Source organism: Halichoeres trimaculatus, unplaced genomic scaffold (genome assembly GCF_033239565.1).
Source record: "Halichoeres trimaculatus isolate MK-OKI-2021-1 unplaced genomic scaffold, fHalTri1.1 fHalTri1_scaffold_12, whole genome shotgun sequence".
NCBI classification, from domain to species: Eukaryota; Metazoa; Chordata; class Actinopteri; order Labriformes; family Labridae; genus Halichoeres; species Halichoeres trimaculatus.
In genome coordinates this window covers 33,368,643-33,390,430 of record NW_027437190.1, presented here as the reverse complement: position 1 = coordinate 33,390,430, position 21,788 = coordinate 33,368,643, and the positions used below count along the sequence as shown (strand labels likewise).

Here is a 21,788-nt window from a genome sequence, read left to right as displayed (position 1 = left end):
AATTTGTCCTGTAATTGTGATAGTCTTGTATTGTCATAAAAAATGTAATCCTATTTTTTTTTATTTGTCAAATATTTAGAATTTTCCATGTGGAAATTAAATTTGAGCTTTGTCATGGTGGTTTTAGGCCTAGATAATATGAAACAGATGGGTTTGTTTAATCATGTAGGTCATTAAGATTGCACCGGTGTTTATTTTGGTCTGTTTTATAACCGGATTGATTTTCCAGACAGAAATTAATCCTGACATTGACAGTGTGGATCGAACATTTCGATCCCTTTTAATTTGGAACGGTCTCTGCTGCGTCACTTCCGTTGGAGGGAACTTAACCCGGATGTGGGTGTAGTCCAGTAAGGGTGTAGTCCGTTTGAGGAAGCAGCGGAGCTAGAACCACTAGAACCCAGGACCAAGCTCAGGACCGGGACCAGGACAGGCCGCGACACATCCCCAGGTGAGAGTGGGTCAGCAGACGGGTAGAGAGGAGCAGTTTATCCGCTGTTTGTGAACTTTGTGTGGAACTAACCGCTAAGTTAGCTGCTCGCGGCTAGTTAGCCAGCTAACGGGGAAGTGACGGTGCAGGTGAGGTCTGGCTCGACAGGTGTTTTCTCCTCAGAGGATTCAGACCGGTTAGAGGAACCCTTCAGGCAACCGTCACCTGTTTTTATCCGCTATGATCACAGTTAGCGTGCTAACAGGAGAGCAGGGCGGTGGTCCGCTGTGAGCATCAGGAGCTAACATGCTAACTACTGATAAACAACGTTACTAAACACACAAACCAGAGAATTAAAGTTATTAAACAGCATTTAAACCCTAAAATCTAAACCTTTAAGGTGACCAAAAACTTCTAATGAATATATATGAATTTGTAATTATTATCAGGAAAGGAGGCGAGGACATTTTGTGGGAAAAATTATTGATTTTTTTCTTCAGACCGAGTCAAACTGCGTCACCGTTTATTAAACCTCATTAAACTATTAATTATTAATATTAAAGCTAACAACCCGCATCTGAACAGACTAGTCAGTGTGAGGAGTTACTGCTAAGCTTCAGTGGAACCAGTGACCTATTTACCTGTTTATGTGAAGTATATGTTATTTTATAACACACAGGTAAGATTTAGCTAGCATTGCAGGTACATTTTAGTAAATATGTATATCATGAAAAGGTTTATTTTTTTTATTTTTAACTATATAAAAGTAAAATTTGTGATATTTTTGTATTTCTCAGACATTCTATTTGTATGTATGAATGAAATATCTGGTCCTTGTATGTATTTAACTTGTATTGTTTTGGCTTATTATAATAAAAATTAAGATTCTAATATAAAAAAAACAGGTATTTAGATAAGAGAAGTTCATAGTGGCTCTTAATCCTTTGACTCTAGCCTCAGTCTACATCTGGAAAAGCTCTCCAAAAGTCTGAATTGACTCCTGACAGTCTTCTCCAGGATCCCTGGTTTTCAAGCACTTCTTCCTTCTTCCTCTTTTTTCTCTTCCAGTCATCCTCTCATCATTCTGCTTGGATTCAGCGCTCTGTGAACAGTCTTTACTTACTGCCTTATCCTCTTCGTTAGTCTTCTAAGCAATACTACTGTGGAAAAACTGACTGATGGGAAATTTTGAGCTGTTTCAGTTGTATGAGAAGCATTTCATCACCTGTCTGAATACTTGAGATATTTCCTCGCATGCTTGTTCTCAAACACACACTTGTGTGAGTGAGTTCCCGCCTGCTGTCAGCACACAGGCTCCTGAAGAGGACGACAACCTGAAATTAAATATTAGTGTGTGTATGAGCTTCAGACTGAGATTCAATCTGTTCACAGCTGTGTGTGTGTGTTTGTGTAAAAACAGGACGACATCAACCTGCCGAGTTTAAATAGATATCATCAAAGCTTAAACAACATAACTTGAGGTTTTTACCTCATAAGTGTTGATATAAAATGGTCTAACAAACTGTTTTCTCTGTAGAAGAAGAAGAAAACAAGATGAGTGGAGGACTGAACAGCATCGAAGCGGTGAAGAAGAAGATCAAAGTCCTACAGGACCAGGCGGAGGAGGCGGATGAGAGGGCAGAGAAGCTGCAGAAGGATGTGGAGAAGGAGAAGAGGGCCAGAGAGGAGGTACACACACACACTTCACACACACACTGCTGCATGAATCAGTCTCTTCTTATCCTGCTCTTTTTGGTATTTAGCATACTTAAACTCTCCTTCACTTCCTCTTTCTGCTTCATCCACCTTTACAAACATTGTTGTTTCCCTCCAAAAAATCAAAATCTCAAACCCAGAGCGTGCTGAAGCTCACGTTGTAACAGATATGCTTCCTCTCTCGTACTCTTTCATAATCATTTTAGAGAAGTGGAGCCAAACTTTAGATCAGATTATCGTCCTCTTATTTGTCAACGTGCTGCATCACATGTGACGCAACATTGAGCCGACACAGCAGGTCCTGACAGATCTCTCTCTGAGGTCTAATCCTGAAGGAGTTTTGTCGCTGTCAGGACCTGAACTGCACGAACTCCACCAAATTCTCCTTATTGGTTCCTCTTACCTTCATGGACAGGAACCAAATTAAAGCAGTTCCTGTAATAACAAGAAGCAGCCGCTGTAGCCTCTCCAACAGGATGTGATGATTGTGTCTAAAGCAGCGTTAACAGAGAGGAGATCCACCCTGACAGTAAACAGTCTGAGGGCTGAGGTCCTGCTGGTTCCCACAGTCCTGAGTTTTCTGTTTCTTCTTTCTGACCTGAGAGATGTGTGTGTGTCCTCTCTGTGTTTGAGCTGCAGCGCCCTCCAGTGGCTGAAACCTGATAGGTCAGAGTGAGGAGTTTACTCAGTGTTTTCAGTTTCATTTTGATTATCGTCAGATGATGCTAAAACACACTGTGCATGTGTGTGTGTGTTTGTGTGTGTGTTTTTGGTTTTGCAGAGAGCTGCAGCTCTACAGAGTGAGTATCAGTGTGTGTATGTGTGTGATAAGGCACAGCATGCAGGTTGAGATAACACACACACACACACTTAAACATGAGTGTTTATATGTCTGTGAGTCTCTGAGCAGCTGTTTGTTGATCTGGCTCAGTTGTCACCCTCAGGGTTACCTGACAGGCGCTGTGACTGTGGGCTCTCTGTTCCCTGCTCTGCGTCTTTCAGGCTGAGGCCGAGGTCACCTCTCTAAATCGTCGCCTGCAGCTCAGCGAGGAGAGTCTGGACCGGGTCCAGGAGCGTCTGGCCACCGCCCTGCACAAACTGGACGAGGTGGAGAAGGTCGCAGACGAGAGCGAGAGGTACGCAACACACCTGAGCCACAAGCTTTAACCTACTCACCTGAGACTCACCTGTCACTCACCTGTGACTGAAGGCTTGTAATAACTGGTCACATACCTGAGGCCCACCTTCAACTGAACTCACACTCACCTTTAATGGACTCACCTGAGACAGACTTGAGTCACATAACAGACAGGAGACTGACTCAGTGTCACCTGACAGAGCAAACTCACCTGAGACTCGCTTAAATATGCCTGTGTCACACATCAGAACTACCCAGGACTCTTCAGATCTCACCTGAAACTTACCTGAGACTCACCTTACCACATGGACGACTTATCTGAAACTCAAACAAACTCACCTGAGACCCATTCACACTCAGCTTAGACTCACCTGGAAGTTAAACAGACCACCTGAGTAATGGAAGACTCAGCAGAGACTCACGTGAGACACAAACAGAATTATTGGACAAAGTAACAGATACACCTGGGACTTACCTGAGATCAAATCTCACTTTAAGGGGACATATCGTGCTTGTTTCTCCTTTTCACTATGCCAGACTAGGATGCCTGTAAAGCATTTCTGCTCTGAGTACAAGTCATTTAGTTCCTTCATTGCCCCACAATAGCGTTCTCAATATCCTCATTTTAGGTCATTCTGAAGATCTTGTTGAAACGCTCCGTTTCCAGAATGACCTCCAGTAACCTCGCAACGTCACAGCCCTTTGTGCTCTGATTGGTCGGTTCTATCAGAGGGGCGGAGGGGGTAGAGCCAGGGGGCGGTTTTTGCAGCATGGCAGAATTTACAGAATGGGGCAGACCGAGCGAGTTTGCTGTTTGCCAAAACTTCACCGTAAGGCATTGATAGCACTAATAAAATGGCAGAGTGTAGGATACGTCCTTTTGTATTGGACCCTGAATCTGACCCCGACGGTTCTGCAGCTCAGGAGGAAGAAAATCCACCTGGACTCAGATCATCTCAGGACGCTTCAGTGTGGTGAGTCAAACTGGTACTGGAACATGTAGAGTTTATACGTGGAAATATAGGCAGACTTCACCAATAAACTATTTCTATAACAGGGCTCCATCCTGCTCCTTCACTTTTCTCTGTCTGTTTTATCCATCATGCTGAAAGTGTAGTCTAAAGATCGCCTCTACTGTCAGTTCCTCACTATGTTATTACCGCAGCATTATTGTGGTCCAGGTTCACAGTGTATGTCAGAACAAGCATGCAAATATCACAGTCTCACAAGTTTTACCACGTCTGCTAAAACTACAGTGTTTTAACTGCTAATTCACCATGTAAAGCCGAGCTGCTCAGCAGAGCAGAGTCCCTGCATCCAGCACTCAGTTAGTCGGCTCTTGGTGGGTGTATCCCTCGGTGGCGGTTGTGTGACTAACTGACATCACAGAGGAGGAGCTGCTTTATCAGATTACTCCAATAAAAAAAAAGGATCCTCATGTCGTCTCGCGGCCAACTGGCAATGACCTATTTTCAGAGGCATCAAATCTCGCTCTAGGATATCAGAAAAAATACAATATCTCATTTTTTGAAAATTCAGGGGGTGAAAGGTCTTGTTTTCAAATTTATTATATTATATGTAAGTATTAAATCAGGGATCAGCATGATATGTGCTCTTTAACTTAACTGAGACTGACCAAAAACATACCCAGGACACAAAACGAACTCACCTGAGATTCTTAACAGACACATTCTTCACACCTGAAACCCACCTGAGACTGATCAGAGACATTCCTGTGACGTGTCTGAAGGAAGTAACAGGTACATCTGGGACATACCTGAGACTCCAGACACACCTCTGACTGTCTTAAGACCACCATGTCTCTCACCTGTCTGTCTCACCTGTCTGTCTCACCTGTCAGGGGCATGAAGGTGATCGAGAACCGAGCTCTGAAGGACGAGGAGAAGATGGAGCAGCTGGAGGCTCAGCTGAGGGAGGCCAAACAGATCGCAGAGGAGGCCGACCGCAAGTATGAGGAGGTAACACACACACACACACACACACACACACACACACTCTTCTCAAACATCTCGTCACATCTACCTGTGTGTGTGTGTGTGTGTGTTTGACTGACAGGTGGCCCGTAAGCTGGTGACGATTGAGGGAGACCTGGAGCGATCTGAAATGCGAGCCGACGTCGCTGAGAGGTAACACACACACACACACACACACACACACACACACACACACACACACACACTGCATGTGCTGCTTACAGCATGAAGCCGCCGACGCACTGACAGGTAGAGACAGACAGGTAGATGTGTTTTTCTGCCACCAATGACTCGCACAGGGGGAGAACTCACCTGCTCAGGTGATCAGGAGCACACTGTGCCTGTGATGTCACTCTGATGACCTCAGTGTGATGTCACACTTCTTCATCTTCAGCACTCTAATCCTGCTGCATCCATCTTTCTTTTTCTGTTTCCATCAACACGTGTTCTGAACATCACCTGCTGGCCTCTCTACCTGTCGGCCTCTCTACCTGTCGGCCTCTCTACCTGTCGGCCTCTCTACCTGTCGGCCTCTCTACCTGTCGGCCTCTCTACCTGTCTGTCCACCTGTCTAACAGTAAGGTTCGAAGGTTGGACGAGCAGTTGAGGAGTTTCGACCAATCACTGAAGAGCCTGCAGGCGTCAGAGGATAAGGTACTGAGTCTCACCTGAGCTCCTACCTGCTGTCAGTCACACAGGGGCTCCTCCTCCTCCTCCTCCTCCTGCTGCCTGTACGACCTTTGACCTCTGATCACAGCTGCTGCTTCAGCTCCTCCTCCTCCTGCTGCGCTGCATGGCTTTAACTGCTGCATCCAAACACACACAAACTGCACACCTGTCTGTGGCTCCGTCACAGGTAACAGGTGAGATGAACTCTGACTGTTCCCTCCTGGGTTAGCTGTAGTGACCAGCAGGAGGCGCTGTGTTTCAGGCCACTTCCTGTTAGCACTAGCCTATCTGTGAGGTGAGCAGCTGATCAGAGTTTACCTCCACCTGTTTACCTGAACGGACGCCACATGACACTCAGTGAGTCACTGCACCTGTCTGACCTGTCTCTGATGTGACCTTTGACCTGCAGCAAGGGACGCACGCTGGAGGACGAGCTGAAAACTGTCTGCCTTAGTTCAAAGTCTCTACATGCCCAGACAGAGAAGGTAGGAGGAGGACGGAGGAGGAGAAGAAAAAAACAGGAGTCAGATGAAGGTTGGGGAAAGAAAGTAGGGAGAAAAGAGTAGAGGAAGAGGAGGGGATGGAGGAACGAGTGGAGGGCAAAGAAGAAGAAGGAGGAGAAGAGGATGGAGGGGAGGAGAAGAAGGGTTGATGGATGGATTGGAGAAAGAAGGGAGGAGATATAGGAGAGTTGGAGGATGAAGTAGTAAAGAGTAGGTTGGAGGAATAGGGGGAGGGAGAAGCGAAAGAAGAAGGTGGGAGGTGATACTCTGGGATAGAACAAGTTTGGTCCTATCATAAGGTTTAGGGCAGAAATTACCCCTACAGCAGTGTTTTTGTGCAGCAGAAGCCCAGGGCGCTCACACCAAACACCCCCTCCCTGCTCCTCTGCTGGTTTCCTCTGCACTCAGACGGGGCCATATTTTACTTGACCAAAAACACAAATAAACAAACTTCCACCGAAAAAATCTGATATCGGTCTGCATTCACGCTTTATTCAGAGAATTTTCAGCGCGTTACTTTCACACAAAAACACCGCTAAATAAGGCTCTAGTTCTCATCGTGTCTCTTCGTCCTGGCAGACTACCTGCGTTTTTATTCATGTGGCACGCCGTGCGCGCTGACTGATAACTAAGCGGCGAGCGCCTCGTAGCCAGCTGTGGCTCTGCAGCGGAGGTAGCGCTGTTTTACAACACGATGAGAACTAGAACCTTATTTAGTGGTGTTTTTGTGCGAAAGTAACGCGCTGAAAATTCTCTAAATAAAGCGTGAATGCAGACAGATATCAGAGTTTTTCAGTGGGAGTCCGTTTATTTGTGTTTTTGGTCAAGTAAAATATGGCCCCGTCTGAGTGCAGAGGAAACCGGCAGAGGAGCAGGGAGGGGGTGTTTGATGCGTGCGCCCTGGGCTTCTGCTGCACAAAATCTACGGAAGAGTATTAGGGCCACCTGTTAGAAAAATAAAGAAAAAAGTCTAAATGTCGAGAAAAAAGTTGAAATGTTGAGAATAAAGTCGGAACAAAATGTCGAGAATAAAGTTGAAATAGGATGTCGAGAAAAAAGTCTAAATGTTGAGAAAAAAGTTGAAATGTTGAGAAAAAAGTCAAAATATAATGTCGAGAATAAAGTCTACATACAATGTCGAGAAAAAAAAATCAGCATACAATGTCTTGAAAAAAGTCGATGTTCCGTCCCAGTTCTCGATAAATCCAGTGAGGAGAATGACAGAGATGCATGCTGTAACATGGAGTGTAAAGTAAAGAGTAATTTCCTGAAGTTTTGCAACTCCGTGAGGACTTTATCATTCATTATCATATCATTAATCTTGTTGTTCAACCTAACATAATCCAAGTAGTCAACACTAAAGCATCTGAAGTTAATTTCTTTATTCTTTATTCTTGCTATTATATTCCGACTTTATTCCCGGCGTGTCGACTTTTTTCTCAACATTTCGACTTTTTTCTCAACATTTCAACTTTTTCTCAACATTTTGACTTTTTTCTCGAAGTGCATGATGAATAAAAAATTGTGCCCCCTCTAATTTTATTTGTCTCACGGGTGGCCCTAATACTCTTCCGTATAAAAACACTGCTGTAGGGGTAATTTCTGCCCTAAACCTTGTGATAGGACCCAACTTGTTCCATCCCAGAGTATCACTTTAACGGGGAGAAGCAAGGGAAGGAGTTAGGAAGTAGGAGAGGAGAGGATTAGGAAGAATGATGGGCAGGTAAGGGAGGTGGGGGAGAAGTCAGAAGAGGGAGAGATGAGGGGGTGAAGGAGGTGGAGGATTTGCTCTAAAGGGCTGATTGTTGTATAATTTGCTGATCTCTGATTGGCTGATTGTCAGTGCACCTGATCTCTGATTGGCTGTCTCTGATTCAGTACGCGTTGAAAGAGGACCGGTACGAGGAGGAGATCAAGATGCTGACCAGCAAACTTAGAGAGGTGAGGACGGAGTTTTCACTTCTCTCAGTTTACCTGCTGACTTCCTGTCTGTCATTTTCCAACTTCCTGTCTGTCACCTGCTCACTTCCTGTGTCTCTCTTGTTCCAGGCTGAGTCCAGAGCTGAGCACTCAGAGCGTGTTGTGGCCAAACTGGAAAAAAATGTTGACCATTTGGAAGGTGAGACTTCTTTACCCACCTTAATCGCTGGCCTCTGATTGGATGGTTGTTTCCTGGGATGTTGTTTTTGATTGGAGCAGGCCTCTGACCTGATGAATTGGACGTCATATTGTGGAGTTCTCAGGTTTTCATGCTCTCGTGTCTCGTTTTTCAGAGGCTCTTACCTCGGCCAAAGCGGAGAACGTGCAGCTTCAGACGACCCTGTCCAAGACGATGGAGGAGCTGAACTTCTTCTGAACCTCCTGCTGCCCCCGCTGTTGCTGCTTCCTGTCAGACCGGTGTCAGGGACTCTGTGGCCAAAACATTCCACTTATAAACCTCCTGCTCCTCCTTCACCCTCCTCCTCCTCCTCCTGCTGCTGGGGAGATCAGGATTAGACATTCCCCTCCCTCCCCCTCCCATTCATTCCTGCTCCTTTGGATTTGAAGTGTTGCTTTGATTAACTCCTCAACACCTCCTCCTCAGTATGATTGAGGAGGTGCAGGGAGGAGGTGTGGGATCATTCTGTGTGTAAAGGGAGGTTAACCGCCACTCACAGCCATTCCTTCGTCAATTAACGACTAACGTTCTGAGTGTTTCCGTCTCAACGGTTCGTCTCACAGCTCCTGCTTCACTAATCATCCATTAGAGCCAACCTTACTTTAGCCAATGAGGTGTTTTGTTTAAGAGGGGTGTGGTTTAAAGGGGCCAATCACAGCCAGGCATTCCACTGTCACGTGAGGCAGACCATGGGCCAATCAGAGTGTAGAGACACACCCCTTTTCCTCCTACAGGTGTCTTTTGACCTGATGCCATGAACAAATAAAGTTTAAAGATTTTATCTGGAGGCTGTGATGTCATTGCTTATGTGATGACATCACAGCTGATGTCACAGCTCATTGTAAGAAACCATGAGACAAATTTTGTAAAATAAAAGCACCGTCACTGGTTTGTAGATCCAGAATGACTCTGCGTGTTTTATTTTGTCAACAGGAAGTTAAAAATGTGTGTTTACAAAACTCCTGAAACACATTCCTTATTCAGATACCCGACAAATATTACAGGTACAGGTGAGTACAGGTACAGGTAAGTATCACCTGTCACAAAAAAAACAGCTGTTGCAGGAACTTTACAAGATTTTTAAAAAATCCTCAAAATTAAACAAAAGTTTGAATCACACTTTAGGTTTTTAGTCAAGATCCTTGCCCAAAAAAGAGAACGTTATTGTTTTTGGTTAGTTTCTTTCTTTTTATTTACCTTCGTACCCTGAGCTCTAATTTGACCCCTTTAATGTGCTCAAAAACTCATAAAAATTGGCACACACCTCAGAATCGAGGAAACTTTTAATAGGATACCAAACTTGACCCCCAACATCCTTTAATTTGGCGCTCTAGCGCCACCTAGGCACACTAAAGCACCTCTAGTTTTCAGTAGGATTGTCATAGAGAGATCAAACCAACTTCAAAATATTTGTCTCATCAAGACGCAAAAATCATACACTGACACCCCTGAGCTATCTCCAACAAGAAATCGAGAATTTGCCTTTTTAAATAAAATTTTGCCACATTTTCACCCTTTCTTTAAAATTGATCTTGTCAAAAACCATAAATGGTATCGGCTTGAAATTTGTTCAAATGACTGACTGGACCCTGCTTTACAAAAGTTTTTCTGAATTTTGTTGTTTCTGAAACTGTTTTCAAACGGCAAGCCCTCAAAGTCTGTGAACCCCACAAAAGTCCTCATACCTCCCCCATTAAGAATGAATGGGAGAGGTAGATTAAGCTGCTGGATTTTGCCTTCTGCACAAAAAAGTAAAAGTTCTACAGCTTTATAAATGACATGGATAAATTCCTGACAAAATTTCCTAGAAAAATAAACATTTTACAGCGATCAGGTCAATATTCTGGCTCCTGTGAGGAGTTGTTTCTAAACTTTTGTTTAATTTGACTCCTTTCTGCTGCAGCAGTTCTGTGATGATGTCACACACTCACTTGGAGCTGAGTGCAGCTGGTCATGTGACTCACTGAAGGCGGGAAAATGGAACGTTTTATACACACACATTATAGACTTTCACAGAGGAGGTAAAAAAAAAGGCATGATGGACGGACAGAGTGCAATGGGGGACCGGAAAGAGGGCGAGGACCCTCTGATAACTGCTTCCTGCTATATTTTGATCCATTATAAAAATATTTGATGTTTCTATGTTTTTATGTCAGTCAATCAATATTCCGTTGTTACACTCCCACAAGTTTGTCATGAACTCCACTGAATACATTGGGGGAAAAGAAGTATTTAATCAGTCACTGATTTTGCAAGTTCTCAAGCAAAATTTAAAGGGATTTTGAAGCACGAATACAGGGGTGTATGTCAATTATTGGGGGCTTGCTGAAAGCGGGAAAAAGGGTAAAAATGTTCTCTTTTTACGGAATTTAGCTCGAGCAAACGGTTCATTTTCTGCTAATTTTCAAAGAAGATATAAGAATAAAAGTGTTGATGAAATGTTCCTTTCATCTCTGGTTTGTTTAGACATGTTGCTGGCGTCACTTAAGATATATTCAGGTACTCTCAGAAACTTGAGAATCTGACAATTATCCCAGTTTTTTAGTTTCTAGAGATTTCATTGGCTGAAAAGTGTCACATGGGATGGTTAGACTAGGATGCAGCGCTGCTCAACTAATACCGTAAACATTTTTAAAGCTGCACCGGTGAAAATAGAAGCATCTCGTCAAACTTAAAATCTCCTCGTAAGTTATTGATGATATGTCCTGGTCCCGGAAAGCGTCTGGATAAGATGGATTGGGTCAGTTACTGAGACATAGCCAAGACTTGACCCAGACCAGTCTGCTAGTTGCAGACCCCTGTCCTAAAGACTTGTAGTTAAGTTCCCATCAGCCTTTAACCAGTAAGTTTGTCAACCTTAGTGTGTACTTGGACTCCTGTCAGTCAAAGGGTTTTGTCATTAAACTCCAACAGGTCTGTATTTTGATGCTAGCAGTCAGAGTCTGAGGATAAACCAGTGAGTTTTTGTAATAAAACTTTATTTATATAGAAACAAATCTCAACAAACTCTTGTCTGGTTTGAGTTAAACTCCCGTCAGACTCTCAAAGATGTTAAGGCAGCAGGTAAACATCGAACAGTTCAGACTCTATTCAAGTATTTAAAATAAGAAACAGCTTCGACTTCTGTCCCCACCACCATCCATCAGAGGATTGAGATGTAAAAAAGTAATTAAAGTTAATGAGCTTCATTCTGGTGGAAACACTCACTGAGTGACATCACAAAGTCTGAGCAAAGAAGTTTGTTTTAAATGATGACAGAAAACCTCCTGGTTAAAGGTGAGTCACTGTGATGCTCTCAGAGGTCAAAGGTCAAGTAGTCATCGATCAGCTCCGCCCTCTGCCAGCTTCAGGATTGGCTGCAGCTGCTCCTCTAACGAGGGGGCGTCGTCCTCGTTAGTGATGGTCCAATCAAATTCAACCCCGCTGTCCAAACCACACTCTGATTCTGCATCGTCCACTCCTAAGAGACAGATGAAGTGAAGAGAGAGACAGGTGAGCTGATGGGTGGACAGGTGAGTTTAGGGTCATTCAGGTAATCTCACCTGCTGTGAAGCTCCACCCCCTCTGTTTGCGTGTTTCCTCTGAGCTCTGGACTCGAACACTTCGAGTCTGTTTGGGAAACTCGGACTGAAACCACTGCAGGTCAGAGAGCCGCCGTGCATCACTCACCACCTGACCAATCACAGAGCAGCTCGTTACAGGTGTGTACAGGTAAGTGAAGGAGACAGCAGGTGAGGATGTGGAGTTAATGATGTCATAGACTGTGACGTACCCACACAGGTTGCTGGGCTCCTCTGGTTGCCAGGCGACAGAAGTACCCAGGGTCCTGGTTCCGTCGGGTTTCTCCCCACTGGATCATGTCTGCTCGGTACTGCTCCTTATAGGGACCTGGACCCAGGAGCTGGTCCAAGTCCAGACCCTGTTCCTGCAGAGCAAACATACCATTATAGATCTTCAGTGTGTGTGTGTGTGTGTGTGTGTGTGTGTGTGTGTGTGTGTGTGTGTGTGAGCGAAGGTGAAGTCTCACCTGAGCGTACTGCTGTTTGAGAGGTCCTGACAGGCGCAGGATGCAACACACCTGAGGACCAAGACTGTAGGGGGAGAGAGAGGAGTCACACAGGTACACACACACACACACACACACACACACACACACACACACACACACACACACACACACACACACTGACACACACAAACACACAAACAGAGAGATGAACAGATTTTGACAGCACGCAGACTAAGAAGATAACTTCCTGTTTACCGCTCGAGGATCCAGTCCGTCACATAGTCCTTCCCCGACTTTCGTTTCCCACTAAAAACCAGAACCAGTCTGGGTTCAGAGACCTGATCCTCCATCTGTTTCCCTAAGTCACCTTAGTTTACCTGCAGCTCTCTCACACACACATGCTCCAAACTCAGACTCGGACTGTCAGACCATACCGGACCCTTACCGTAACTGTCAGAGCAGACGGTAACCCTTCAAAATAAAACCTCCAAAATAATAAAATTACAACCCCAGCAGAGTGTTTCCGGTCAGTAATGAGGATATTTCTGCTTGTATGTAAATCACGTGATTTATGACCTTTGACGAAGACGGAAAATTTTAAAAATTCGGGACTTTTTTAAAAATTGGCCCAATTTTACAGACTTTACGGTAACGTGTGATGATGGTCATATTCTGGGCTGAACCAATGCAGCCAAATGGAGGAGGGGTGCAATTTTATTATATATGTTTATATATTTATATATAAACATATATATATATATATATATATATATATATATATATATATATATATATATATATATATATATATATATATATATAAACAAGTGTACAACATGTGTAGAAGTGAAGCAATCAATTATCAGAGCAAACTTACCGTAAAGAATACCTATTCAAACTAATTCATTTCATTAAAAAAAAGAACTTTATTTGTTCCTGGGAGCAATAAAAGGCACATAAAGCAGTAAACATAATACAATTTTTGGAAAACAAGATGAAAAAATAAATAGCAAACAGACAGTATAGTATGTTAAATTTAGATGTAATCTGCTTTTTGAAATGACAAAATACCAAGTTCATATGGAAAAAAGTGGAAAATAATTTGTGTAGCTTAAAAAAATATCAAAATACTGACTATGTTCTAGTATTTGGAGACCAACAATATGGGTACAAGTAGTATATGAAGTAGTATATTTCACCAAATAGGCAGTATCAGTATCAGTGTCTGTTAGGCATGTCTTATTTGAAGATTTGTTTGAGCTGCTGTGGTAACTTACATGTTTTCACATCATTGGTCTGTTCCATGGATATATCACCTCAGTGGAGACACTTTGGCATTTTTCTCACTGCTAAATAAACTATGAATAATGTTTCAGCAAGGTGAGTCATAATTTAGAGGTTACTTTCCTGATTTCGATGAGATACAATAGCACAAATGTTTGTAAGATGTATAAAAGTGACATTTATTTATCAAATAACTTTTCTCAAAGAAAACAAAACAAATCAACAACAACAAAAAACAGTTCAGTTAAATATATAAATGTAAATAAGTTAATGGTATGTCCCCCCTCTCCATCCTGATGGTATGATCCAGGTCAGAAGTCGTCCCGCCCTCACTAAAGATGGCGGCTGCAGTGTTTGTGAGGAGAGCGGAGTTTTTTGGTTCAGTGAGGACTTTAATTCAGTCGGTGAGAAACTTCAATCTGAAATCTCTAAATCTCTAAATCTGTGTATCGTGACGTCATGCAGGAGCTGATCAGTGATTGGATAGATAATTGATGATGTGTTGATTAAGGTTAGAGGAGGTGAAGGTCTGTTTCTGCAGCTTCAACTTTCACCCAGTCCCACCTGAGCGAGCATCAGGACGTGCACGCGCTTTAACAGCTGATTGATTTCATAAACAACAAATTAATTTCCTCTCCTCTTTCATCAAACGACAAAACCAGAAAGTTTTATAAAAAGAAATCTGTAAAATATTTAATGTTTCTCATTTTGAGTCACCTTACAGGCTCTGAGCTGTCACACATTTACAGATGACTCCAGGCAGCAGCTCTGTCTGCAACTAAAACTGGATTTCTGCATAAATCACTCATTAAATGTGTTTTTCATCTTTGTCTGAGTCACAACAACAGACCAACGCAGTCTGTTTGAAGTTTTATCACAACAACAAAGAGTCCACGCTCAGTTTTAGACCAGTTTTTAGAGCCTGATGATCCTGAGAAACCTCACAGCCTGACTCCCAGGTCTCTCCCTGTTCCTCAGTCATGGATCCACAGCTCTGCGGCTCTCCAGCAGGCCGGCCCCCCTCCTCAGGTGAAGTTCTTCCCCCCGGCTGAAGGTGCCATGCTGCCGCCAGGAAGCTTCAAAGACAGAGTGGCGTTCATTACAGGAGGCGGGACGGGTCTGGGCCGCGCCATGACCACCACACTGTCACAGCTGGGGGCTCAGTGTGTCATCGCCAGCAGGTAGACCCCGCCCCCTTCATCATCATATTAATAATCCAGCAGGTCAAAGGTCATGTGATCATCTCACGGTAACATACCTGTTCTCCTGTTCAGGAAGTTAGACGTTCTGCAGCAGACAGCCAACGAGATCAGCAGCCAGACTGGAAACAAGGTGAAAAACCAGAGCCAGAACCTGGACCAGAACTGGAACCTGAAGAAACCAGACTAACTGTCCCCCCTGCTGTCCTCAGGTCCATGCGGTTCAGTGTGACGTCAAAGATCCTCAGGCTGTCGCTCGCTGTGTGGACCAGATAGAAACTCTGACAGGACTCCCTGATGTAAAAACACACACACACACACACACACACACACACACACACACACACACACACACACACACACACACACACTCACACTTTTAGCTTGTAGCTGCTCAGTATGTGAAAAGTCATGTCATTAGAGTTACCCTATTTTTCAAAATTAACCGAATTAGCCTGTTATTGATGACATCACAGCTTCCGTGTGCTCTGATTGGTTCAGGTGATCATCAACAACGCAGCAGGAAACTTTGTCTGTCCGTCTGAGCGTCTGTCCCCAAACGGCTGGAAGAGCATCACAGACATCGTCCTGAACGGGACCGCCTTCATCACTCTGGAGCTCGGCAAGAGACTGATCCAGAACCAGAAAGGTCAGATACTGATCCAGAACTTAGAGACTAAACCAGAACCAAAAAGAGCAGATACTAATCCAAAACTAGAGACAGGTCCAGAACCAGGGAGGTCACATACTGATCCGTGACTAGAGACTGAACCAGAACCAGAAAGGTCAGATGCTGATCCAGAAGAAGAAACTGATCCAAACCAGAAAGTCTAGATACTGATTCAGAGCTAGAGACTGCCACGGAACCAGAAAGGTCAGATACTAATCCAGAACTGGAGATTGGTCTAAAACCAGAAAGGTCAGATATTGATCTAGAAAGCAGACTGATCTGGAACCAGAATCGTAAGATACAAATCTAGAACTGGAGACTGGTCCAGACTCAAAAGAGCAGATACTGATCCAAAACGGTCAGACACTGGTCTAGAATAAGAATATAATCCAGTACAAGACTACAGACTAACACAGACTAGAAACTGAATCAGATTAAAGAACGGACCCAGAATCAGAAAGGTCATAGACTTTTCCAGAACTAGAGGCTGATAGAATAACCAACAGATTCACAACCAGAAGATAACCTGAACCACAGACTGATCTAGAGTTAATAAGATCTGAGACTGACCCAGAACCAGACCAGACCATATCTTATCCAGAATTAAAAGGTTTGAGACTGATCTTTCCAAAAGGCTCATTCAGAAGCAATCTAGAACCACAGACTAATCCAGAGTTGGAAACTAATCCAGAAACAAATCAGAGACTTACCAGAGCCAGACTTCATCTCCCCTTTGAACGATTTCATGATTTGTTGTTGTTGTTGTTGTTGTTGATCAGGTGCTTCGTTCCTGGCCATCACCACCATCTACGCTGAGTCTGGTTCTGGTTTCGTGGTCCCGAGTGCGTCCGCAAAGGCCGGTGTCGAGGCGCTTTACAAGTCAGTGTGACCTCTGACCTTTGACCTTTGAACTGTAGCACATAAACAGTGAGCCTAGACTGGACTGAGGATGATGATGGGGTTATTTTAGGGGTCTGATGATGAAGGATGGAGGCGGAAGCTTCTGGAAAGATCTCTGATGAGTCTGAGTTATTGCTGTTGTTGTTTCTCTGTGTGTCAGGTCTCTGGCGGCTGAGTGGGGGCGCTATGGCCACAGGTTTAACATCATCCAACCTGGACCAATCAGAACTAAGGTACCATGCATCCAAACCCAACTCTAGATGTTTCTTTGAAGTCTTTCTCTTGTTTACCTGATGTTTGTTTGTTTGTTTGTTTTCAGGGGGCGTTCAGCCGCCTGGACCCCACAGGAGCCTTTGAGAAGGGCATGATTGGTCGGATCCCTGTAGGAAGACTTGGAAAACCAGAAGAGATTGCAAACCTGGCAGCGTACATGAGCAGTGACTACGCCACCTGGATGTCTGGAGCTGTGAGTCCAGAATAATCCTGGTCCAGATTATGGACTGATCCCAGTTTTGATTTGAGACCAATCTGAGCCCACATTTCCTCAACAGTAAAACTGTGTTTTTGTTGTTTCAGGTGATTCGGTTAGATGGAGGAGAGTACGTGTCGATGGCTGGAGAGTTTAATGAGCTGAGAAAAGTGAGTGTCACACTGAAATGATTCCCCTAGAAACAAAAGTCAAGAACATGAATAGATATTTTTAATGATGAACACAGAAAGGAACATGTAGTGTGATTTCAGGTACAGGTAAGATAGCATTTATTGAAACTGGAACATGAATAATAAAATTTACTGTGATATAACATTACAAAGGTCTTGTTTTATATTGTACTATGAAATATTCAGTTCAGTAGATGTGCTTAAAGTTAAAAACTGAGGTAAACATATTAGAGAACAGTCACTCAAGAATACACACTGTGACATCACTGATTAGAACTCTGTGAAGCAACATTCCGGAATGTTTGGCTCCAGAATGCTGAGTGCTTTGACATTTCTTAAAGAGACAGTAGCTGACAAAAAGTGATTTATACAGGAACATGACCAACATTTGTTGTAGTGTCAGGAACACGATGAAGAGTACAGAAACTGAGCTTTGTTGATGATGAGGAGGAGGAGTGATGAAGACTCAGGTGTATCTCTCTCCCTCTTTCAGGTGACTCCTGAGCAGTGGAAGATCATGGAGGCCATGATCAGAAGCACTAAAGGATCCTAAAAACTCTGAACTGGACCATACAACCAATCAGATTACAGTCTGCAGAAGCACCGCCCACCTGCTGATGTCATAGCACTAAGTGAATCTGACACATACCTGAGGACACTTTGGTTTTCTCTATGGGGGGATTTGGACTCAAAGCCTTAAAGAGTCAAGAAATACTGTAAGCTGTTAGCATGTAGCCTGTGAAGTCATGTGACTGACTGCACATGCTCAGAGTAAACATGTTTGTGTAATTTTGATAATAAAAGCTTAACCTGAACAAACTGCGTAAGGTTTTATTTTGGAAGTCTGGAGTTTGTTGACAAAAACTTGAAGCTCTGAAGTGTGTGTGTGTGTCAGTGTGTGTTGATGCTCTGCTGCTGGCAGCGGCTGATCATGGTGGCGACGAGTTTCTGTAGGATCTCAGCTCTCATTTTACTGGTCTGAAGAACCTCCTCATGGTTCACCTTCTCCTCTCGACTGTAGTCCAGAGACACCTGCAGCCACACACGGGAACACCAACACACAGATTACAGCCCATTCACGACCAGTTTACTGTTAATCTAGATTACAGTCTGACCTTGTTGGTGATGAGGGACAGTCCAAGGACTCTGATCCCACAATGTTTGGCCACGGTCACTTCAGGTACAGTGCTCATACCTGAGGAAAAGATGGAACACAATGAAGACCAAGTACTTCTAAAGGTAGATCTTACAAATACTTCTCAGGTACATATAACAAGAAGTTCTCATGTAGCTATAGTCTGCAGGTAGACAATACAAGTAGTTTTCAGGTAGATATTTAAGATAGTTCTCAGGTAGATACTACAAGTAGTTCTCAGGTAGAAAGTTTAGGTAGTTCTGAGGTAGATCGGACAAGAAGTTCTCAAGTAGAAAGTACAGGTAGTCCGCAGGTAGATAATACAGGTAGTTTTCAGGTAGATATTTAAGGTAGTTCTCAGGTAGATGGTACTAGTAGTCTTCAGGTAGAAAGTTTAGGTAGTTCTAAGGTAGATCACACAAGTAGTTCTCTGGTAAAAAGTACAGGTAGTCCTCAGGTAGATAGTACAGGTAGTCCGCAGGTAGATAATACAGGTAGTTTTCAGGTAGATAGTACAAGTAGTTCTCTGGTACAAAGTTCAGGTAGTCCTCAGGTAGATAGTACAGGTAGTTTTCTGGTCGATCGTACAAGTGGTTGTCAGGTAGATAGTACAGGTTGTTATCAGGTAGATCACACAAGTAGTTCTCTGGTAGATAGAACAAGTACTTCTCAGGTAGAAAGTACAGGTAGTCCCCAGGTAGATAGTACAAGTAGTTTTCTGGTGGATTGTACAAGTGGTTGTCAGGTAAATAGTACAGGTAGTCTTCAGGTATATAGTTCAGGTACCTCTCAGGTAAATAGTGCAGGTAGTATTCACTGAGGTAGACCTTTGGGCTTTGAAAGCCCTCCAGCTTTCAAAAAAAAAAAAAAATCCCTTAAGACTACTCTTCAGTTAAAGAAACATCCTCTGTCACCTTTAACCTTATTTGGATGGCCCCTGTAACATTTCTCAACTACAACTCCCAGAAGCCTCTTCTGCTCTGCTGTAAACCTGACCAATCACTGAGCAATGTCTGCCTGTTTTCTTCCTGTCTTACCCACAGAGTCGCAGCCCATGATCAACAGCATCCGGGCCTCAGCAATGGTCTCGAAGTTGGGTCCACTGACCATACAGTACACGCCCTCTTTGATGAAGTCACTACAGCCCAGCTCTGACCCCGCCTCCATCGCCAGGCGCCGCAGATCCTTACTGTATGCATCAGACATACAGGGGAACCTGATCCCAAACCTACAGAGTCAGAGAGAGAAAGAGTCGGAAAGAGTCTCGTCCTGTCTGTCTTTCCACTGGTCCTGTCTGTCTCACCGCTCGTCGTTGGGTCCACACAGCGGATGTTGTCCAGCGAACCCCGGCAGGTTGAGGTGGTCCTTGATGACCATGATGTCTCCAACCTTAAAGTCTGGACAGATCCCTCCAGATGCATTTGTAACCAGCAGAGACTCCACCCCCATCAGCTTGAAGATCCGGACTGGGAATGTCACCTGAGACAGACAGGTGAGCAGACAGGTAAGCTTTGGGATTCCACTTAGGCACATGGAAGGACAGAGAGCTTCCAGGAAGGAGTCATATCAGCAAAAAAAACTTGATTACATGTAAATAATCAAATTAAATTACATTAAAAAGGCCTGTGGTGATGCCCTCAAGTGGACAAAGGAGGAACTGTATTTAAAGCTCCTCTGCATTGGTATCAGTTTCTGACAGGTCAGAAGGTCAGAGGGACTCACCTGGCAGAGGGAGTAACCTTCATACAGGTGGAAGTGACCCTGCATGAAGACACAGGAAGTGCCCTCTATGGTCCCAAAGACGAGACATCCTTCATGACCAGCCACTGAGTGAGGAAGAGATGGTAAAAAAGATGATATGATAATATACATGTCCAAGAACAGAGGCCACGCCCCCTCCTCCAGCAGTGGGTGGGGCTGACTCACCTGTGCTGACAGGGAAGTTGGGGATGTCCTGGTACCTGAAGGTCTGCTTGTTGGTGGCTACGTCGGCCAGCAGACCCAGTCCTGAGCCACAGATCACCGCCACTTTTGGACGGTGGCTGGTTTGGTTCAGGAGCCACTCAGTGGTCAGATTGTAGTCCTCAAAGGAGCAGCAGCTGGGAGCAAGGGATTACAGATTATATATTGTAAAGATTATAGATTACAAATTGTATATCACAGACTTTAGATCAAAAGTTACAGGTCATAGATTATTGTTTACAGATTACAAATCAGAAACTGAAGATATCAGATAATAAATTAAAATCACATCACAGAGATTATAAATTATAGATTACAGATCTCAGATTATAGCACACAGATTAAAGATCACAGACTGACAGATAACGGATTATAGATTGAAAATCAAAGGTTATAGATCACAGGTTGGATCAAGATTTTAGATTAAGGATCACAAATTACGGATTATAGATTATGGATTATCGATCACAGATTATAGTTTCCTTTTTACAAACCACAGACTTTAGATAACAAATGACAGATTTTAGATTAAAAAGATTATAGTTTATAGATAACAAATCTCAGATTATAGGTTACATATAACAGATTATGTATAATAGATCACAGATCATAGAGCGCACTATGGATTATAACAGGTTATATGATGTGCATTTTAAATCACAGATTATAGGACAGATAACAGAATTAAGATTACAGTTTAAAGGTCATAGTTTATGGATTATAGATCACAGATTATAGTTTACTCGTGAAAAATCACAGACCTTGATAGCAGATTACAGGTTTTAGATTATAAATCACATGATTATTTTAAATTGTGGATTACAGACTTTAGACCACTGTGTCTATTCGTATATAATGCAAATCTATCACAGATTTTAAGAATTTATTTCAGATTATAGATGATAAAGACCAGATATAGTATATTTGTTATGGATAAGCGATATTATGGCTTATTTTACTGTCTGATGATGAAGAGATAAGATTGCTCTTTACACCTGATCTTAACTTTTTTACTATTTCTTTTTATCACTTCACATTCCTAGAATCCTCAGAAGGTAAAATCACTTTTTCTGTTAATCATCGTTCAGTTGTTCAGGTCTGTGACCCTTGGGACACCTGACAAGCACCTGTCCGCAACCCCTATAAAATAAAAAAAAACTACATAAAACAGCCAAAACTATTCAAAAACAGCTGAATACTGTGAAAACCCTGGAAAAACACCATCCGAGCTTCAGGGAAGATCTGATACACCTGACAAAACTGGACACCTGAAACAACTGCACCAAAGAAACCTGACGAACCCAAAACATCTCAGACACCTGAAAAATACTATTCACTGAAAACCTCCTGAAATAAGTAAA

The 21,788-nt window shown here is 43.3% G+C and overlaps 4 protein-coding genes across 6 annotated transcripts in view; 2 read left to right on the top strand and 2 right to left on the bottom strand.

The window, feature by feature from the left end:
- The first annotated feature begins 317 nt into the window (after nucleotides 1-317).
- On the top strand, nucleotides 318-9,512 carry LOC141800436 (uncharacterized). 3 transcript variants are annotated; one of them, XM_074682968.1, is made up of 9 exons: nucleotides 318-451; nucleotides 1,968-2,119; nucleotides 3,149-3,282; nucleotides 5,146-5,263; nucleotides 5,361-5,431; nucleotides 6,357-6,432; nucleotides 8,329-8,391; nucleotides 8,500-8,569; nucleotides 8,724-9,512. In XM_074682968.1, exons 2-9 carry the CDS (start codon nucleotides 1,985-1,987, stop codon nucleotides 8,804-8,806), a joined length of 750 nt encoding a protein of 249 aa, XP_074539069.1. In that variant the 5' UTR covers nucleotides 318-451; nucleotides 1,968-1,984; the 3' UTR covers nucleotides 8,807-9,512. The 3 variants fall into 3 exon arrangements, with proteins under 3 accessions (XP_074539069.1, XP_074539070.1, XP_074539068.1); XM_074682969.1 differs by lacking the exon at nucleotides 6,357-6,432 and adding an exon at nucleotides 5,857-5,932; XM_074682967.1 differs by having other exon boundaries at nucleotides 8,329-8,569.
- A 2,109-nt stretch (nucleotides 9,513-11,621) lies between these two features.
- Nucleotides 11,622-13,016, bottom strand: pmvk (phosphomevalonate kinase). The gene is made up of 5 exons (XM_074682972.1): nucleotides 12,873-13,016; nucleotides 12,636-12,699; nucleotides 12,381-12,533; nucleotides 12,151-12,280; nucleotides 11,622-12,068 (listed from the first exon to the last, which is right to left on the bottom strand). The coding sequence occupies exons 1-5, from the start codon at nucleotides 12,965-12,967 to the stop codon at nucleotides 11,926-11,928; spliced, it is 585 nt and encodes a 194-aa protein (XP_074539073.1). The 5' UTR covers nucleotides 12,968-13,016; the 3' UTR covers nucleotides 11,622-11,925.
- A 1,195-nt stretch (nucleotides 13,017-14,211) lies between these two features.
- Nucleotides 14,212-18,147, top strand: decr1 (2,4-dienoyl CoA reductase 1, mitochondrial). The gene is made up of 10 exons (XM_074682966.1): nucleotides 14,212-14,305; nucleotides 14,880-15,082; nucleotides 15,176-15,233; nucleotides 15,313-15,399; nucleotides 15,602-15,749; nucleotides 16,550-16,649; nucleotides 16,831-16,903; nucleotides 16,990-17,136; nucleotides 17,247-17,309; nucleotides 17,824-18,147. The coding sequence occupies exons 1-10, from the start codon at nucleotides 14,240-14,242 to the stop codon at nucleotides 17,881-17,883; spliced, it is 1,005 nt and encodes a 334-aa protein (XP_074539067.1). The 5' UTR covers nucleotides 14,212-14,239; the 3' UTR covers nucleotides 17,884-18,147.
- Nucleotides 18,148-18,214: 67 nt separating this feature from the next.
- pnp4b (purine nucleoside phosphorylase 4b) overlaps nucleotides 18,215-21,788 on the bottom strand; it is a 4,020-nt gene continuing 446 nt past the window's right edge. The window contains exons 2-7 of the mRNA XM_074682970.1: nucleotides 20,392-20,564; nucleotides 20,188-20,291; nucleotides 19,769-19,944; nucleotides 19,503-19,693; nucleotides 18,446-18,525; nucleotides 18,215-18,362 (exon numbers count right to left, since the gene is read on the bottom strand). Of these exons, the coding sequence (XP_074539071.1) occupies nucleotides 18,222-18,362; nucleotides 18,446-18,525; nucleotides 19,503-19,693; nucleotides 19,769-19,944; nucleotides 20,188-20,291; nucleotides 20,392-20,564 (865 nt within the window). The 3' untranslated portion in view covers nucleotides 18,215-18,221. The remainder of the gene's footprint in view (nucleotides 18,363-18,445; nucleotides 18,526-19,502; nucleotides 19,694-19,768; nucleotides 19,945-20,187; nucleotides 20,292-20,391; nucleotides 20,565-21,788) is intronic.

Coding starts and splice junctions, on each gene's coding strand:
- pmvk (XM_074682972.1), bottom strand. CDS start 12,967: ATGGAGGATCAGGTCTCTGAACCCAGACTGGTTCTGGTTTTTAGTGGG. Junction 12,534..12,635: donor TCAAACAGCAGTACGCTCAG/GTGAGACTTCAC, acceptor TTTGCTCTGCAG/GAACAGGGTCTGGACTTGGA. Junction 12,281..12,380: donor GAGCCCAGCAACCTGTGTGG/GTACGTCACAGT, acceptor GTGATTGGTCAG/GTGGTGAGTGATGCACGGCG.
- decr1 (XM_074682966.1), top strand. CDS start 14,240: ATGGCGGCTGCAGTGTTTGTGAGGAGAGCGGAGTTTTTTGGTTCAGTG. Junction 14,306..14,879: donor TGAGGACTTTAATTCAGTCG/GTGAGAAACTTC, acceptor CCTGTTCCTCAG/TCATGGATCCACAGCTCTGC. Junction 15,750..16,549: donor ACTGATCCAGAACCAGAAAG/GTCAGATACTGA, acceptor GTTGTTGATCAG/GTGCTTCGTTCCTGGCCATC.
- LOC141800436 (XM_074682967.1), top strand. CDS start 1,985: ATGAGTGGAGGACTGAACAGCATCGAAGCGGTGAAGAAGAAGATCAAA. Junction 5,264..5,360: donor CCGACCGCAAGTATGAGGAG/GTAACACACACA, acceptor TTTGACTGACAG/GTGGCCCGTAAGCTGGTGAC. Junction 8,570..8,723: donor AAATGTTGACCATTTGGAAG/GTGAGACTTCTT, acceptor CTCGTTTTTCAG/AGGCTCTTACCTCGGCCAAA.